This window comes from Capsicum annuum, chromosome 3 (assembly GCF_002878395.1).
Source record: "Capsicum annuum cultivar UCD-10X-F1 chromosome 3, UCD10Xv1.1, whole genome shotgun sequence".
NCBI lineage: Eukaryota > Viridiplantae > Streptophyta > Magnoliopsida > Solanales > Solanaceae > Capsicum > Capsicum annuum.
Genome location: NC_061113.1, coordinates 570,448 through 589,559, shown reverse-complemented (window position 1 = coordinate 589,559; position 19,112 = coordinate 570,448). Strand labels below are relative to the sequence as shown.

The 19,112-nt window shown below is 33.9% G+C and overlaps 1 protein-coding gene across 5 annotated transcripts; it reads right to left on the bottom strand.

Moving 5' to 3' along the window:
* Positions 1–3,951: 3,951 nt before the first annotated feature.
* LOC107864431 (ATP-dependent DNA helicase 2 subunit KU70) lies at positions 3,952–18,367 on the bottom strand. Of its 5 annotated transcripts, none has more exons than XM_016710788.2 (20): positions 18,075–18,367; positions 16,393–16,470; positions 15,487–15,603; positions 14,763–14,877; positions 13,679–13,784; positions 13,444–13,561; positions 13,176–13,259; positions 13,046–13,104; positions 12,077–12,210; positions 11,942–11,985; positions 10,156–10,232; positions 9,093–9,240; positions 8,541–8,602; positions 7,903–7,963; positions 7,019–7,111; positions 6,809–6,926; positions 6,211–6,313; positions 5,903–6,074; positions 5,565–5,670; positions 3,952–4,082 (listed from the first exon to the last, which is right to left on the bottom strand). In XM_016710788.2, exons 1-20 carry the CDS (start codon positions 18,144–18,146, stop codon positions 4,018–4,020), a joined length of 1,932 nt encoding a protein of 643 aa, XP_016566274.2. In that variant the 5' UTR covers positions 18,147–18,367; the 3' UTR covers positions 3,952–4,017. The 5 variants fall into 5 exon arrangements, with proteins under 5 accessions (XP_016566274.2, XP_047264797.1, XP_016566276.2 ...); XM_047408841.1 differs by lacking the exon at positions 18,075–18,367 and adding an exon at positions 17,636–17,719; XM_016710790.2 differs by lacking the exon at positions 3,952–4,082 and adding an exon at positions 4,166–4,221.
* Positions 18,368–19,112: the final 745 nt, after the last annotated feature.

The following is a 19,112-nucleotide window of genomic DNA, read 5'->3' as shown; positions in this document are numbered from 1 at the left end:
TCAAAGCTTCAACTTTTCTCTATTTTGGAGCAAAGAAAAACTCAAAAATTTCACCTTTCTTCTTCATTAAAAGCTTACGCAAAAGTCTTCAGGGATTGAAAGTGAGTGGTTTTTTATATAGGATAAAATATGAAAAGGATCTTATAATATTTATCCTTGTGGACACACATATGCCAAAAATTCACCATATACGTACGTGTTTTACAGAATTGTGATCTTTGGACTACGAGGAGGTACGCTATATAGTGAAATAACAAGTTCGGGGGGAGGGGGCGCTTAAGACAACCAATAGTTTAGATATTCACCAAATAAAACCTCTTACAAGTTTGGGGGTTCTTTAAAATTTCTCTCTAAAAAAATACAAAAAGAAAGAGCTATCCAAGCTAATATATTGCAAATAAATGACCAACATCTTATTAACTAGAATGAATTTTTTATTAATAATCATATTATATTAAAGATAAAGGTCATGTGTCTTTTGAAAATATTACACCAAAAACAATCAATATACAACAACAAAAACAACTCTAAATTGTTATAATATTTTTTTGTTTGTATATTTATATATTTAAGGGTTGTTGTTTAACTTTGCTTTTACACCAATAATTTTATTGAGATGGTCCGGCTACAATAAATAGACGGACCTCACGGACTATGCAGGCATCATGATTGGGTGTTGGTGGGATGACCAATGACGAAAGCGACAAAGATCTCAGAATTCATGTTCATGATTGGGTGTTGGTGGGATGACCAATGACCAATGACGAAAGCGACAAAGATCTCAGAATTCATGTTCATGATTGGGTCTTGGTGGGACAAAAATCTTAGAATTCATAACAACTTTAATAGCCCGAAATTGCTATGAACAGGACTGAACAAGAATATGGCAATTAACTAAATAGGCTTTGCCGCTTTCGTCATCGGCCATCCGACCAGGCCCCAATTAGGACGCCTACGTAGTCCGCTAATTTAGCATAATCTGGAGAAATTAATTGATGATTTCTCTCTCGGATCTAAATACAAAGAAAATACCACCCGTAACTATTACAATACCCAATGCAAGCAAATATCGGTATTAATAATAGAGAAAGCGGCACATAAGAAGAATCACAAGTACGAAAGGCATTCATTATTCTCTCGATTTGATAAGAATCCAAAAACAGTCAGAGACATACTTCAGCTCTCTTAGCTGAATAGTATTAAGAAATGTTTTTGGAAAGAGAAAATGAAGCTTTGTTAGAGTTGAAATCGAGCAAAGACGAGGGAACAATCAACACAAAACCCTAACTGCTTTTGAGAAAGAGAAAAGAAAGGAAAGAGAGGTTTTGCTAACATACTACATGAAGGTAGGTAGTATGTTAGCATCCTCCCCATTTTTTAATTTACCAAAGTATCCCTGCCACCTCTTTAAAATAGGAATTATTAGGAATTTTTTGATCTTTCACCTTAATTTCTCAATTTCCCTCCAAAACCCATCTTCTTCAATCACCCCACCCCCGCCCATCTTCTACAATAGTATAATTATTTATAATTCTACCTAATTTTAAAGTTATATTAATCATAAATTAATTAATTTTATTTGACTCTCAACTTATCGATATAGGTGAATTTTAGGATTTCGAATATATGAATATGCCTATAAGATTTACCTCAAAGCTAGTAGATTCAGACGAAACAAGTAAAAATAATTGTAGCTTCGATTCAACTTACCGAGATCCACTTTACATTCTTTGAATTGATGCATAACTATTATTAATTTAGTTTTGTGGAAAATTATTAGAATTAGTTAAAAGTAATTTCTACTATTAATGATCAAATACTAATAATTCTAAGGAAGTATTATTATTTGAGTGATATTCAAATAAAATGACAAATAAAAAATACATGAAGATTCATTTAGTGATGTGGTTGGATGAACATTTGTTTGTTTGCATATCGCACGTATCCCATGACTCATAATATTATTTCCTCCGTCTCAAATTATATGTCGTGTTCTTTTTTTATACGTCACATAAAAAATTATTAATTAATAGAAAATTTAGACTAGGAATAACTGGTAAAGTATTACTGTCGTGACTAAAAAGTCATGGATTTAAGTTATACGAACAGTCTCTTACAGAAATGTAGTAAGATTGCGTATAATTTTTTAGTTGAAAGGTTTTTTTTTTTTTTTTTGGGGGGGGGGGGGCGGGGGGGGGGGGGGGGGGGGGGGGGGGGGGGGGTAATTGAAGAAGATAGGTTTTGGAGGGAGATTGAGAAACTAAGGCGAAAAAGACAAAGCTCACACTCATCACTAAAGTGATTATTTTAAACTAAGGACATTTTAGGAAAATAAAAAATAGGGTCATTGCTAACTTACTACCTTCATGTAGTATGTTAGCAAGACCCATATATATATATATATATATGAGATGTGCGTAAATAGGCCCAATTAATATAAATGTTGAACGGTCCATATTATCTGCAAGATGAATTGACACATAAATACAACTCCCTTAAATTATTGGTAAATTAATAGCCAAAAAAAAATTAGCAAAAAAGATCTTAATTAATTAGCATTAAATAGCCAACTAACAAAGAGTTGCCCCCTTTTAAAGGAATAAATATTAAATTTAAGTAATAATTCACGTTCTCTCTCTTTATCTTTTTCTTCTCTCTTTACTTCCTATTTTAAAGGATGAAAATTTTTTATTTCTAAATATACTCCCTCGCTATTCTTTGATATGAATCTAATGTAAAAATTAATGTATCAAAGTTTATCAATGTATACATTAATCAAATATTTACAAGATATTTTGTTTGTTTTATATTAAATTCAATAAAAATTTACACCTGAATCGAATATATAAAAAATATACTTTATATTGGATTAACAAATTTCGTTGGCATTAATCTTGACGTATACACATATTAATTGCACACATCCATATTATTTTTTAATATTGAAAATTTCAATATATACGTAAAAACATAATATACTCAATGTACAAATAAAATTTTATCCATAAAAATTGACATGTAGATTTTAGTTTTTAGACAATATTAAAAGAAAGAGTTGGTATGAGTTGAGTTGCGTTTTGTGAAGATCTATTGTAATTGATCTCTAATGAAGATATTTTAGGAAAAAGGATAGAAATCCTAAAATTTGAAAGATAAAAAGAACGGAAAGAAGTTAAAAATTACCGTAAAAAATTAATAAATTATCATTCAATTTTTCAAATTTTTACTAATTTAAGTAGAAATTTTAGTTGGGATTAGAAGAGAGAAATTTTAGTTTGGATTAGAAGAGAGAGAAAAATACTAGTATTTTTCAGGAAAATAATTTATAGGTGTGTAGTGTTAATTATTTGACGGAATCGCTATTTCATGCCAATTTTTTAATATTTGGCTAATGTTTGCCAATTATATGTATTAGTTGATGCATTGTATCATTTTTTCTATTACTATACATCAATCTAAACTGAAAATGAAATATATACATGTGTCAACTACGTATATATACATGTATCTACGTAATTCCAACCAACTATGGCATGATGAGCACTTGAGCAGGACCTAGAAGAGATTTGGTGAAGACATCGGCCAATTGGTCAGCAGAATAGACATGATGCAGGAAGACAAAGGCCGGCATTAACACAATCGCGAACATAGTGGTAGTCAATCTCGATATGCTTCGTGCGCTCGTGGAAAACAGAATTCCGGGTTATGTGAAGGGAAGCATGGCTTTCACAATAAACAGGAATGGGACGAGAAATACAAACACCAAAATCAGCCAACAAATGTATCAGCCAAGAGACCTCAGCCACAACTTTTCCTAATGCTCTATACGCAGCCTCAACTGATGATAAAGAAACCGTAGGCTGTTTCTTGCTTTTCCAAGAAATAGGAGAACCACTCAAAGTGACAAAAAAAACAGTCATTGATCGTCTAGAAAGAGCACAAGCAGCCCAGTCAGAATCAGAGTAAGCCAACAACGTGAAATCAGAAGCTTTATTGAAGAGAAGACCAAAGTCAGGGTCAGGGGCATTGAGCAAATATCTCAATACATGGATGCCAGCCATAAGATGAGGCACCTAAGGAGTCTGTAGAAATTGACTCAAATGCCGAACAACACAAGAGATGTCAGGTCTAGTATGTTGAAGAAAGTTCATCAGCTTTTCAACAAGTCGACGATAAGTAGTCAGTAGAAGGGTCGGGGGAGCACCCATATCAGTAGTGAGCCTTAAGAAAGCATCAAGTGGAGCAGAAACAGGAGAGAAGTAGTCACAATGAAATTCAGAAAGCAAGTCAGATGTGAACTTCTGCTGAGTGGATATGAGGATATCTCTAAACCCAAAAAATAGTGAACCAAACTAAGATCCTTGATCTTGAATTGGTCATCAAGAAACAACTTTAAAGAATCCAATTCAGCCACACTGTCCCCAGCAAGGAGGATATCATCAACATAAACAGTTAGGACAGTAAGGGAACCGTCATCACACTTTGTGAATAAGGAGTAATCATTTTTACTGAAGTAATAACCAAGATCCGAATAAGACTTTTGTAATTATTCCCATAAAAGAAAATTATCCCCTATAGTATTATTAGATTTAAAATAACAAATTTTAGCAAGACTTTTAGATAATTGCATTAATAGCAATTTAGTTACAAGTTATAGACTTATAGCAACTTATTAAAAGATATATTATTTTAATTATATTTTTAAAATTTATTTTTAATTATATAATTTAAAATTAGTTCCATATTTATCGGGTTGTAATCAATATTCCCCTTAACTTGTGTATTGATAATTATGGTAAACATATATTCTCTTTCTCCATTCTAATATTCAACCTTTCAAAAATTTATTGAAAATTCTGATTCAATTACAATTGGTACTCATTATTTGAGTATATGAATGATTTTAAACATTTGTTATGTGGATCTTGATTAAACTTTTAAATTCTATTCATTAAAATATAAAAAGATAAAATTCAAACTTTATAGTATAAGTTTTTACGAGTAATGTGCGAAGTTTCGTGTAACCAATGGCCAAACGCGCCCAACACATGTTAGATTATATAATATCTTGTATAATAATTGATTATACGGAGAATGGCTAAAATATGTCATCAAACTACTCATTTATGTCATCCAATAAAAGTTTTGACTCATCTATGCCATCACCGTTGCAAAAAGTTTCATCCATGTCATTACTTGTCAACGGTGTTTTTTCAAAAACAACTTTGCCACGTGGTGTCTTATTAGAGCGAGGTCCACAATTTTTAGAGCTATGTATGGCTTCATTCTGAATTTCTTCATTGGAACTTTTTGATCATATTGGCAAAGTTGATCGAGCCATTTTAACCCCATTCGTACACCATTGACATCTTTAATCAAGTCACTACAATTCTTCATGTACATGAAACAACAGGCAACAAGACCTCTTAATTTTCATAATAATGTCAAAACATGAAGGTCTCAAATAGAAAGGGTTAACTACTAAACAGGCAGCAATAAAAAGAGTCATTCTGTACAAACTTATGGCAGAAAGACAAGATCTTAAATTGTCACAACTCACTTACCCATGTGAGTTAAGATCCTACTAATCAAGACTTCTTTCTTTCCGGTGACCGGTAGGTTATGTGCACCTAGATAATACTTCAACTCTACAACCGTCAAGTCCTTTAACTGCAATATGGCAACCAAAAGAAGTGAACTAGTCAATATAATAGTGAAATCTAATCGAACTTTATGATGTGCATCCCACAAAAGTTTCAGCCTTCGGTAACAGCTTTGGCCAATGTAACTTTTGTGCGCGTCTCACTAAAGTTCAACCACATTCCCTTGTAAATTATAGATTGACAACATTTTGGATCGGTTATAAAGCTCAGAACTGAGGCAATAAGCGTGGAAATGTTACCTTCCCGTTATCTGCAAGGTCAGCCCAGTCATAGTTACCATATTCTTTCATAGCATTTGCTTTTCGTTTCCTTGTTGGTTCAACTTTTCCTTCAATATTTGAGTCTTCTTCCTCGTAGTTCTCTCCATATACAGAGAGTTTGAATTCTTCCAATGCTTTGACAATACCAGGCCTGGCAACCAAACAAGATACAAGCAAGGAATTTCAGAACAAATTTTCTAAAACATAGAGGCAAGTCGAAAACTAAAAGAGACCAAAATCACAGACTAAAGGGACCTAAGATGGAGGAAATGGAAATCCATCATTACCTGGCCATCCCTTCTTCATCTGGAAGAGTCTCGTCTTTAATCTCAGGCATCTCGTCCTCATCAAGAGCAAGAGCTTGTAATACTGCATAATGTCTCTGTAATGCTGCAAGAAATGATCTTAGAAGACACAAACTTCTATTTATCAAAGAGGGAACTCCACTTCATACAGTTCTGTAGAAATTACATGTGCTTGTTAATCGGAGACGTTCTTCACAATTGAGTTCTTTCACACTAGTTCAAAGAATAGAACTCGTGTTAAAAGTCCATTTTTGAAGTTTATAAGCAGATTCAGCTATTTACACCGCCTCGAAATGTTTAACAAATTACACCAGGAACTTCGCTTCTTTGGATGTCCGCCCTATGATTGAATTATTAACTTTCATTTAATCAACAAATAGATGGATCAGTTACTCAGACCCAACTATAACATCAAGCTCCAGATAGGCTTCCATGCCATAAAAATTATCAACCCACTCTTCTAATTCTAAAAGCCGCGGAAAGCCTAGTAAAAGTGAAAAAGCATCAAATTGGAATAGAAATTGCATATATAGCGGCAGAATAAAACATTGATTTCCTTTCCCAAGCTATGATCTCTTACCAGGATTAGCAAATTGGCACACCGAAAAATCTTTGAGGTCAATACGTTTCACTAAAGCAGAGGCCTTCTTGATCTGGTCGTCAGTGGCATGAGGCACGGAATTTGGATCAGTATGAAGCTGCAAGTACAACCACATTCAATAGGTATAGACTTCACTATTTTTCATGATAGAATAAGAAATCAATTATGACTAAGACATCATCTGCATGCCTCTTCAATGGGTCTGATATCATCAGAATATGGAAGATAAATGAGATGCATCCCTGGTGGCTCGACTTGACCACTAGAAGTCATTATTTCCTCCTGCATTTATCAAAAACCATGAAAATGTAAGACCAAACAGGTAGAAGTTTTTTCCATTATTCAAAGACAAGAGAATACACCAAAAAGGCTACTTCCGTCCACCCAGTTTCCACTGATAAGTTAGAATGCACTCAAAAATCTTACAAGGTAATGCTGGACTTGCATCGTATATTACTAAAAAAAAAAAAGAGTAGAATATTAACGTCATAGTTCATAAAGTTAGTGGGATGAGGAACACGTCATATTCAAGTAGGGATATTATTTTTTTTAAATCAAAAAGAGTGGTGGTGTCACCAAAAGCCACCACCCCACCCCAAAAAGGCATGTTCTTGTAAAAAAGGTTCACGAAAGAGGTGAGAATATTGAACTCTGAGAAGAAGAAATAAAAAATTTCGCCTAGCATGAGGAGTCGGTAGGCATAGGGAAGTTTTTGACGAAACACAAGAAAAGATGTGAAACTCTTGAGAAAATTGATGAAACACACAAGAAAGCTACATGTTAAGCTACACAAAGGGAAGTTCTTTTATTTCTGAAATTACTATCACATATGGATTAAGAATGTCCGATTTAATATTTCTTAACGGCTCTCTTGAATTTCACGAACAATAGTCATTAAGAATATTTTATTGATTGTATTGAATTTTATACTTATTGTTGTCTCAATATCATACACCATATCCTTCAGTGCATGTCAGAGGCGATCACAGATCCCAGCAATCATGAGCGCCTAAATAGGCAGATTTGGTTACATATGATACCAAAGGATTTGGAGGGGGAAAAAGATATCTTACTTGTGCAACAAGAGCAACTAATTGAGGATGACTTGAACTCCCATAGAAAGCAACTGCAAAGCTGCAATGATGGTTAAAAGTCAAACACAAAACAGCAACACATTGAGCACGCACAGCAAGAAAAAGGATCATGAATTTATTTCTACAGTAGGGCAAAAATAAACAAATTGCAAACTAATCATAACGTGAAAAGGCATAGCAGAAAAAATGCCCAAAAGTCAGCAACATGTGCCACTTGTGTAATGGTTGAGATCAAAGCAAATTAGCATTGTTGCAGCCTGTTTATACACAACTTCAAACAGGATTCAGCACAGTGGGATGCTGATAGAGTCGCTCCAACTACCTAAGATAGGATGAAATGAGGAGGAGAGGAAGACACAAAACAGTTGCATCAATTTCCTTTAGACTGAAGGCTGGCTAGTGGCACATTTTCAAATTTAAATTGACAAAACTCTTTAAACAGTGACCAAAGTGAAAACCGAGTCGAATTTATAAGAGATGGACTTTTGCCTAAGAGGGTATCCAGCCACTTCTCAATTTAGATAACAGGTTAACTATGCATAACTGGGCGTATCACTCCATACTATTAACTTAACCCTATTTGCTAATTAAAGTTAAAAAAATTAAGGCATACTAACCGCTTAAGCCGCACCATTGATCTATGGAGAGCAACAAAAAGACAAGTGCCTCCAATCACTTCCTGTAGGTACCAAAGAGAAACAAGAGAATTGATCAACATAGAAATGTCATATCTTATGAAATGGTGAAAATTGTATGGTTAAAATCCATTGGTACTGCACTGTGCAAGCTGTTACAGCTAAATCTGATTTACTATGACATATGGACATGAAGGTAGATATAGAAATGTATAAATAAAGCACAAATCAAGTGGACACAACAGACTCATTTCTAGATGTAGTTTTAAAGGTGAAATGATCCAATCTAATATCCCATTTGTCAGCAAGATAAATTGGCAAAAGTACCATACTTTTTAAAGAACCTTAAAAAAATATTTAATAAACGCCACAGAATCTTAGAAATTAAATCTCACTAATAGCAGCTAGACAAATATTAAGTTATTAACCAGCACAGATTGACACCTCATAACTGCAAATAATCTTTAACTTATGACCATATACCAAATAAAGAAGAAAATGCGGGTCGATTATTAAAAAAAAAAAAAAAAAGACCTCATCACTTGGAAAGACAAAAGTAGCTGGCTTCAGGTTATGATAATCCTTTAAGCAGGTTAATGGCTTAAATCCTAGAAGACGAAGATGTCCAGTTGAAACTCTTTTGACTTCTGAAAGCTCAGCCACAGAAAACATGATGTTCTCACTGAAAGAAAAAGTCATAAGACATCAGTTAATGACTGAAGAAATCTATCAGAGTCAAGTTGGGCCTGGTCATTTGGTAACTAAACAAAATATAGCAAATCAAGAAAATCCAAATTTGAAATTTCCCAGGATGCCTGAGCTCACTACATGATCTTTTCAAAACTTATATGGTGAGAATTTATCACCTTGTTTCCAAGTCCAATTGTATCCATATTCTCTAAATTAATCAGAAAATTATAGAACCAATGCAAAAAGAGAGCACTATTAGGAGCTAAAAACTTTTATAGTTTGTGGAGAGGCTTGGTAATATTTGGCTTCTCTTCGGATAATCTGCAAAGCGATTGTGCTACCTTCAATTTTTGTCTTTTTTACTATGTTCTGGTAAAATTGATCGAGCCATCTTTAGGGCTCATTCAAAACAAGGGATAAGGGATAACTAATTCCGGGATTAATTTTAGAATGAGCTTATCCCATGTTTGGTCGGGATAAAATGCATGGGATAACTCATCCTGGGATGAGTCATCCCCGGATTGTGGTGTTATTTTTGTCCCACCTTGAGGGTGGGATAACTAATCCGGGATAATTAATCCCGGGATAACTTGTTTCCCAAACAAATGATCCTTAGTGGTTAAATTTTGAAGTTGTCAAAGAAACAAATAATAATTCATGCTCCCTGTTGAAAGTGAAAAGGTTTTACTGAAATTGATCTTTGAAAAGATGCGAGAACATTATATAAAAGGTTGAGCAACATGAAATAGGGAAAGTCCCCTAAACTTTTTTGGAGTCCGAAAAATGCTCCCCGCCCCCCACTTATCTAAATAAGGAGAGTAGAAGAGAGAAGCCTAGAGTCAAGAAAATCAGAAGAAGATGACTCGCATACAGGAAGGAGCCATCCTTTTAAGAAACAGATACCAACTTTTTATAAGACTGAAAGCGTTTTGGAGGCTCCTGAATTATAGCAGCAGTATCAGCACATATGAAGGATCTCTCAATCTGTAAACAAGGAAGACCACAGTAGAGGTTAAATACTTGTTTATACCAAATCCCATCACAAGACCAGAACTGAAATTTCATTAAATTTTCTACCGACTCCAATGACCAAGTGACAACTTGGAGTCAATGACTTGCCCAAGAAAGAGGGACTCAGACTCTCAGAGACAAGCTGACAGAATTTCTCAATAACTTACCAAATACTAGCATGATATGACAAAAGGGTATTGTCAATACATGCAGGAATAAATATGTGAAGAAGCTGAGCGCCAAACAAAAATTTTTAAAGCAATGGACAAAATAGCTCAAATTTCAACATTGTTCCCTAACCTACATCCTCCCACTCTGTAACAGCCCCAACTATTTTTACTTATATCTTCTACTATGCTAACAATTAACATTATACAAATTTAAATGCTTACACTTGAACCTACACAAAAACAAATCAATCAACTCCTCCTCAATCTCAATCTCATTGGGGCCGGCTACAATAAGTCTCTATGTCCATTCTTCTCCAGGTTGATACTATTTATTCTTCAGTAATTGTACATACTTATTTGGCTATAAATATTTAAGCATCTGAACACTAGATCAAAGACTGAAGTATTGGTTTAAAGATGTATTTCAAGTGAAACACAGGTTTCTACTCTCAAATCTTCAATTTTCACAAACTATTTTTCCAAAGGAAGTTCATGTTTGAACACACCTTTAACTTTCACAAACTTTTTCAATTTTAACTACAAATACTTAGTATTTAGTGAACCTTGTGTCGTAGACCCAACACACCAAGCAGACACCACTAATTTGAGTAGAGAGTAATAATTTCTCGAATGAACTCCATCAGCTCTACAAGCTTGTTTGGTTTCCCGTATATGAAATAGTAAGAGTCTAAAACACTTGTATCATAATCAGTATAAAACACAACATCACTAATACATCATTTAGTTTGTGATACAAAACTTTTCATTTCTAGAAATACCCTGCAATGGTGACAGAGTATTTAACTTCCCCTGTAAAAATTGCATAAGTAACACCAACATAACATATACGAGATTCTATGTATTATTTTGTTCAAGATAGAATGTGGACTAAGAAAACATATATTAGAAATACCTAGACAAGCGCCTAAAATGCTTTAGAAGGATTTGTTTAGTAAATAATAGAAAATAATAAATAAAAATCATGATAAATTTTATTTAATAAGGTTCTCTGTTTTTTTTTATTCAGATTCATCGGCAAGATCTCTGCAGGATATTCACTGACCTAAGAGTACCAAATCATATTCATTAGCACGATATGCACATGATTGGTCCATGAGGAAACCACAAAAAAATTGTAGTATGCTTGGGATGTACAGAGAAGTGAAATAAAAAACTTATACTGATGGCTCTTCCCACAAAAATGTATAGCTGCAATCGACCAACCAAAGGCTGACAAAATATATTGAAAGATAGAAGGTCAAACGAGATTTTGCTTTGGCTGAAATGTCTTAAAGAAAGAAAACAGCAACTAATCCTCAACGAATGGACAAAAGACTGCTGAAATCTATTACAGTTAGAACTTCTAAAAATCAAAACCCCAAGAAATGCAAAAGTTGGTTATGAGCTATCTTCGTTGAATCCCCCTCCCACTAAAAAGAGACGAAGCTACAAAAGGAAATAGAAAAAGGAACAAGGTCAATAATGAAGCATGACGGTGAAGCTAATACACACCTTCAAAGGAAGATTAGTCATCGAATCAAGCCAAGTTATTCTCCCTGCAGAAAAATAAAAACGGGTATGACGTTTACTTTATTGTCACCTCACAGTAATCATTACATAATAAAAGATAGGACAACAAAGACAGACCAGGATTAGTTGGACGGATCAAAGCATAGGTGTTGAGTTCAATAGATAATCCATTAAAAATCACAAGTCTAAGTCTTCGAACTCTGCGCTTTTTAAAGATACGTTTTCTTAGCTGGTCTTTCAGATCTTCAAACCTGGTATAGCAAGCATAGGGAAGGAACACATGAATACGGGGACCAAAACATTCTCAGTAAATTTAGGCTCAAAAAAAAAACTACAAATCCGACGTGCTCAAATTGCAGAGCTTGGCACCTTGCAAACTGGCGTATATTGTCCAGTCATCTTGATCATAAGGAATAAACGACAAATTTTGGAAATGCAGGGAGTTATCAAATGCATAGTTTAGTAACATAGGCACAAGACACACCACCAGTCAGATTCCCAAATTAAAAAAAGACATGTACAAGTCTGAGCTGTTTAACAGCAGACGAAGCACAAACACCAGATCTTGGTTTAATCCAGATCTGGTCATCTCACCTTCATGTTATTTGGTTTTCAAAACTTGAGTATTCATGTCATCAATCAAGAAAACAAATAAATAAACTAACAAGTAAATTGATGAACACTCAGATATAACACTTTTGGACCCTCGTTTCTCTCTGAAAGAGCAAAATAAATGTTATTTCCCTTCATATTATCATCATACTAAATCTTCATGAAGATTAGATCACTTAGAGAAATATCTTGACAACAAACGACTACCTCATCTTGAACACTGAAAGAAAGGACTATATGGAAAAACATCTTCAACTTTTGGACTCCTTTAATGAATAATTACTAAGCACACAACAGTAAGTTTGTGTCAATAAATATCAAGTCCTTCAGAAAGTAGTTTTACTTTTGAAATAGAGACTCATCATTTGACTAGTGCGAACATATGAGCTACCCATACATATAACATTTACAAAATTGAATAGCTCACAACTATCCATTGGGAATTCATAACAAGTATTGTTGTTTCAAGTATACCTCTCTCCTACGAGAGCCTTGAACTGAGCAAGGTCATCACCCTCCAAACCAAGTAAATCCTGCAGCCGAAGATTTGAATTAGATAACAGCCACATGCAACAAAGGATTTCAAAATAAATAATGGTCATACAGCATAGAAAAGGGAAACATTGAACTCGTCATCTGGTTGGCTTAGTGGAAGAAGCTCAATTGCAATACCAAGATCTTGAGCATCCTGCAACCATTAACAATCTGATTAGAATAGTAGTGTAATTATCATTCAAGAATTTGACAAGCAAAGTTACTTAACAATCCCAATTTCCTTTAAATTAGAGTTATCTTTACATCCATTGGGATTTGTTTTTAACTGACTTAAAGTATTGATACATCAATAAATATAAGTGGCATAGATACTATACTTTGGCACGCTGCAGTGTTGTCCTCATCATATCCACTTTAACGACACCTTTGAGATTCCCAAAAGGATCATCTTCATTTGTAAACAGGAGAATGCGTTTATCAGCAGTTTTTGCAGATCTGGAAATGGTTTTAAATACATGTAAAAAGCGGGGTGCATATCATTTAAGGTAAAAACAAAAAGGAAATGAGAGGGAAAAGGCAGGTAAACTGGGGAGAATATTGAGCAAATCTTACCCTTTGCGGAGAAGGGCTTGTGCAACCCAAAGAGCATTGTAAAGAGAATTCTCCCGAGAGCCAGGCACAATTCCATACTTACTTCCTATATCTTTAGCAAATCTTTCTGCAAACATATTAAACAGGTAATTGCAGCACAAGTCAAGTAAACCAAAAAAGATAAGTCACGTTGTGTTTCCTTAAGTCTATCTCTATTGACGACGCAAGACATTTAACGGATTGTATCGAGGATAAAGCTTTTTCAGTCCATTGACATAGCAGAAATTCTATGCATTCTTATTAATTATGAAATAACATCATTTTAGGGTATTCCAGTTAGCTAGTCAAATAAGGACTATTAAAGCACCTCGTACAGCGACTGTGAAGAGTCGGTGAATGTGAGTCCTTCTACATATATTTGAGAGCCTAGTTCCTTTAGGCAGATCTGACAACAAGCCAGAGCTCTCAAAAGTGAAGAGTATAGAAAAGCATTGGTCTCCCAGAGTTTTGAAGCACAAAAAGTGCAATTTAAGTGTGGGCTTTAATGAGAAAGGCGCTAATGAAGCATAGATGAATATATAATATTATACACACATGCACGTACAGATATATACTGTGGCAGTATTTAGTAGTCATGTAGTTTTCTAATTCTTCAGTTTGTGTTCTACTAACTATTGCTTCATTTGCTTTGTATCTTGATATTTTGATCTCAGTTTTGTTTTGCAACCCTGCTTCAAATAACATCTCTTTTGAGTTGAAGGTCTATCAGAATTAGCCTCTCTACCTTGCTAAGGTAGGGTCATGATCTGCGTGTATCTAGCCTTCACCAAACTTACACCCCTCTTGTGGAATTACATAGGTATGTTGTTGTTGCTAATGCAAGGAATAAACCACAACAGATACAACAATACTCATTGGGATGAAAAGAAGGGTGTGTTTGTATGGAGGAAAACATTTTCTAGAAAATGGTTTCTTATTTTCCCATGTTTGGTTGGACAAAGCAATTTGAGGACCAATGTAGAATCTTGTCAAAACAGAGATAGGTGCATAACCACATGCCCACCAAAATCTTCTACTTAAAGTAGGGACCTATATGATGATTTACCTTCAATGAGGTCAAATTCTTTAATTAGCCTAGCTGTTGGTCTGTCCAGATCCTCTCTTTCTGGAACATTAAATACATAAATGCCACTTAGGTCCTGCAAGTTCTTTTTTTCCCGCTGAAATCAGACAAAAGGAGAACACAAGAAAAAATCATCACTAAAAATAAATTTCCAAATTTGGTCTTTTCCTTATCAAAATAGAACAAAATAAAACAGGAAAAGGAAACATGAGTTAGATAAGAGGAAAATAGCAAGAAACTAATTTGCCTTGATAGAAGAATGGTCTTTCACCCACCTTGCCTGCTGCACAACATTAGAACTAGAACACATACATCTCACCTACCTAACTAACATTTGATCAAACTTATATAGCGCAAGGAAGACTTGGATCCCACAAGTAAATCAAAACATAAAACCACATTATATTTAGGATAAAGTAAAATATAAATCCACACAGAATTCTCATGTTACAACTGAAAAGTCCAACAAAGGTATTTCAGAATTCAGTTTTTTTTTTTTCTTTTCTTCATTTTTTGGGGGTGGGGGGAGTGGCTGATAAGTACGACCCTGCAAATATTATGTAGTACAAGATTGTAGCATAACTAACATCAACTCTGAAAATCATTGTAGATAGAAAAAAAAAAAGCAGTGATTATGGGTATTATATCAAAAGAGTTGTCAAAGGCACATCATCAAATGTAGAGTTTATACAGAACAAGGACTTACAGTGTTAAAGAAGCATATAGAAACTTCATCATAAGACCTATTAATAATCTGAGATTTGAGAGATTGTGCAATGGAATTGATGGCGACTTGAAAATGAGTTGCAGTCTTTTCATCATCCTGCAGAAATGAGTGGGATTCTACATTTACAATCGAAAAAAGAAAATGCTAAAGAAAATTGAGAAGGGTGCTTTAAAGAAAAATATTGTTCAGAATTACAACCCAAGAAAACGAAAAGCATGAGAACTTCAATCTCAAAGAGGTGGGACCCTTTTCAAAAAAAACAGTTTTTAACTAAATATGCATCCTGGAATCCCGTCAAACTTTTAAGGAGAATAACCCAAATGAGGTGCCAAATATTGTTTTCAAACCTGCTGTTAGCACAAAAAAAAGCCTTTTATTCCTCCAAATTCCAGCCAAAAGTTCAAAATAACCCAACAAGGCAGCAAGAACGTCACGAGAACCATACTAACAATTGCGCTTCGCAAGAAACGTCTTTCAATCGGATTACAAATTACTTCCAAAAAGAGCCTCGCATTGAAATAGTCACCTCATCAGCTTAACTTTCTCACCAAGTCACTCCACTCACCTCTACTAAATGAACTAGTTTCTTAACCATATGGTTTAAAACGTACATCTCTAATTAATGAAAAGCATTAGAACTCCAACCTCAAGGAAATGCCCAATGATTTGAACACACTATTCCTCCAAATACTGAGCTTGAACATATTGACAGTTGTTCTTTGCAAGAAACTCTACTCAATCAGATAATAAATTAATTGCCAAAAGAAATATACAGTAAAGTAGCCAACTTTATCAGCTTAAAGTAAAGTGGGAGTAACGTTAAATATCCAAAATCAATCAAAAAGTCTAAACAAAATGTGAAAAACAGCTGGTGAAAGGACTTACACTAGGGCAAGTAGTGGAAAACATTTTAGGTGAAGCATCCACAAGATAAACCAATAACTCCTTAGTAGCTTCTCTTTCCTGCATGTTAAAATACCAAATAGCTTTATACTCAATTATGAACCCAAACAAGCAAGTGAAAAATCAAAATAACTCCTTAAAGGTGCCTTTTTCCTGCATGTTTACTTTCATTTTTGATTGCCCATTTGAGATACAAGAATACCAAATAGTTTAGTATCAAATAGTTTAGTACTCAATGTTAACCCCAAAGGAGCAAGTGAAAAATCATAATAATTACTTAGGGGCATCCCTTTCTTGCATGTTTAGTCTGATTTTGATTTAGCATTTGACATTTTAAAAGAAAGATACTAAATAGTAGTTTAATTGTCAATTTTAGTAGTTCGATTGATTGATTACCTCAACTTTCACCTAGTTGTTGAGAGTTCGACTACCCAAATGAGCAAGTGAAAAATCAACTTAGTGGCATCTCTTTCTTGCATGTTTAGCTTGATTTCGATTGTCCATTAGATTATCTTTTTAACCAAAAAAAAAAAAAAAGAGATAAGCATCCAGTTCCCCTAAACTATGGCCAAAATTGCTACGACACACAGAGCTTCACAAGAGTCCTATTACCCTGAACTATTTTAGCGTATTTTTGTAACCATTTTGTGTTGATGTGACACCTATCAAAGGTGCCACGTCAGCTAAAAATATTGACAAAAGGTGTCACGTCAGCTAAAAAGATTGACAAAAATACGTCTGTGAAGTTGGAGTGTATTGTAGCAAATTCGGTCATAGCTTAGGGGTACTAGATGCTTTACTCAAAAAAAAAGAAAAAAATACTGAATAGTAGTTTAATTATCAATCTTATTAGCTCGGTTGGTTAGCTACCTAAACTTAATCTTCTTACCCCAATTTTTAAACAAAAAAAAGAAATAATAAAATCTTGACTCAAACGAGCATGTCGAAAATCATAATAACTCCTAAAGTGGCATATCTTTCCTATATGTTTAATTTGATTTCGATTGTCCATTTGAGATTCTTTTTTTTAAAAAAAAAAAACAAATATATTAGTTTAATTGTCCATCGTAAAGGAATCTCATTCACAGTAACTCAGTTGATTGGCTAACTAAACCTTCATCTAAACTTGCCATTTCCCATTCTCCCTTCTAAAATACTTCCCCTCTCCTATTTTACTCGTCCCAATTTGACATTGCACATTCATTCAACAACAACAACAACATACCAGTGTATTCCCACTATTCCCATATAGTGAGGTATGAGAAGGGTTGAGTGTACTCAGACCATACCACATAGTAGAGAGGCTGTTTCCGATATACCTCCAGCTTAGAACCGATAACAGTATAACAAGTGCATATAAAGTAGTACGGTATGCAAAATAAACTAACATTGTTAGCCACAAGATAATACAACAGCCACAAGATAATACTAAGAACTATCTTACTGAAATCACACACATTGATTAAAAAAATTAATTAACAACATGGCATAGTGTCTTGTTTACATTTTAATTTGGAAAAAAGATAATTAACACTAAGGGTTTAAAAAGGAAAAAAAGAAATTGTCTTTGTCTTATTAATTAAAAATAACAAGTAAATAAAAAATAAAATCAGTAAATTTGGGACAAGTAAAATGGGATGGAGGGAGCAGTAAAGGAAGCTTACCTTGAAGAATTCAGTTTCAGGGTCATCTTCCTCATCACCAAAAACCTCATCCGGGTCCAACTCCATTGACATTTATTTTTTAGGTTATTTCAAAGTTTTTTTGTTATTTTTTTTTTTTGGGGGGGGGGGGGGGGGGGGGGGGAATAAATAAAGTGAGCAAATTGAAGAAGTTAACAAGAAGAAAAGAAGTTTTAGGTATTTAGAGGTGATTTTCAAATTATAAAAGTGTAAAGCTTGTTCGAGAAGGAAGAGAAGTTATGGGGTTTGGCCCCTCCCGCCTTAAATTTTTCAATTGGGGTAATTTCGTGATTTGAATATTTTCATTTCAGGAAAATTTCAAAATATATTTATATTTTTTAAAACAAATATTTACATATATATTTATATCTATATCTATAATCTATATCTATACTACTTTAAAGGCACTAACTTAAAAAACTTGAAGTGAAATTACTAAATTACCCTTCTAATAAAAAAATATTTAATAATAAGAAAACTGATAAAATAAATATTTATTTGAAAGGGTGTAACTCTTCTGACCGCTTCAGACTAAAAACAAACAAATTGCTGAAAACTTTTTACGAAGTATGCGTTGTTTCTGTTTATGCCAAGAGTTGTTATGCATAGGTTTATTTTCTGAATTCTAATACTCATTCGTCCCACCACTATTTCAACTTGTGTCTCTCACGGGTAAGAAGACCAAGAGATCAAACAAGTTCATCGAAACCTTATTATTTGAAAATTACATAAAAAATATTATAAATTACAATAATTAACAACTTAAAATATCTAAAAATATATTTAAAATATCATTGGTTATCTAAATTTTATTTGTGTCGCATAAATTGAGACAAAAAAAATAACATATACTGATATCTAGTATATGGTAGAAGTTCCAAACTAAAGCAACAAAACCGGTTAAGCCATGATCTACTTTTGTTCTTTCTTTGCTTCAATATCATTCGGGTTTTAGGGCGAGCATTCTGCGGGTAGCTTAGCTTCAAGTTCAGGATTACGAGTATTAGTAGCTGACATAAT

Bases quoted from the DNA above. Each gene is read 5' to 3' on its own strand.
- LOC107864431 (XM_016710788.2), bottom strand. From the start codon at position 18,146: ATGTCAATGGAGTTGGACCCGGATGAGGTTTTTGGTGATGAGGAAGAT. The intron at 10,233-11,941 runs GTGTGTATTAGC...CCTTGTTTACAG, and splicing joins TGACTAATCTTCCTTTGAAG to ATTGAGAGATCCTTCATATG. The intron at 4,083-5,564 runs GTAAGTGAGTTG...CAATTTCTACAG, and splicing joins TAGGATCTTAACTCACATGG to ACTCCTTAGGTGCCTCATCT.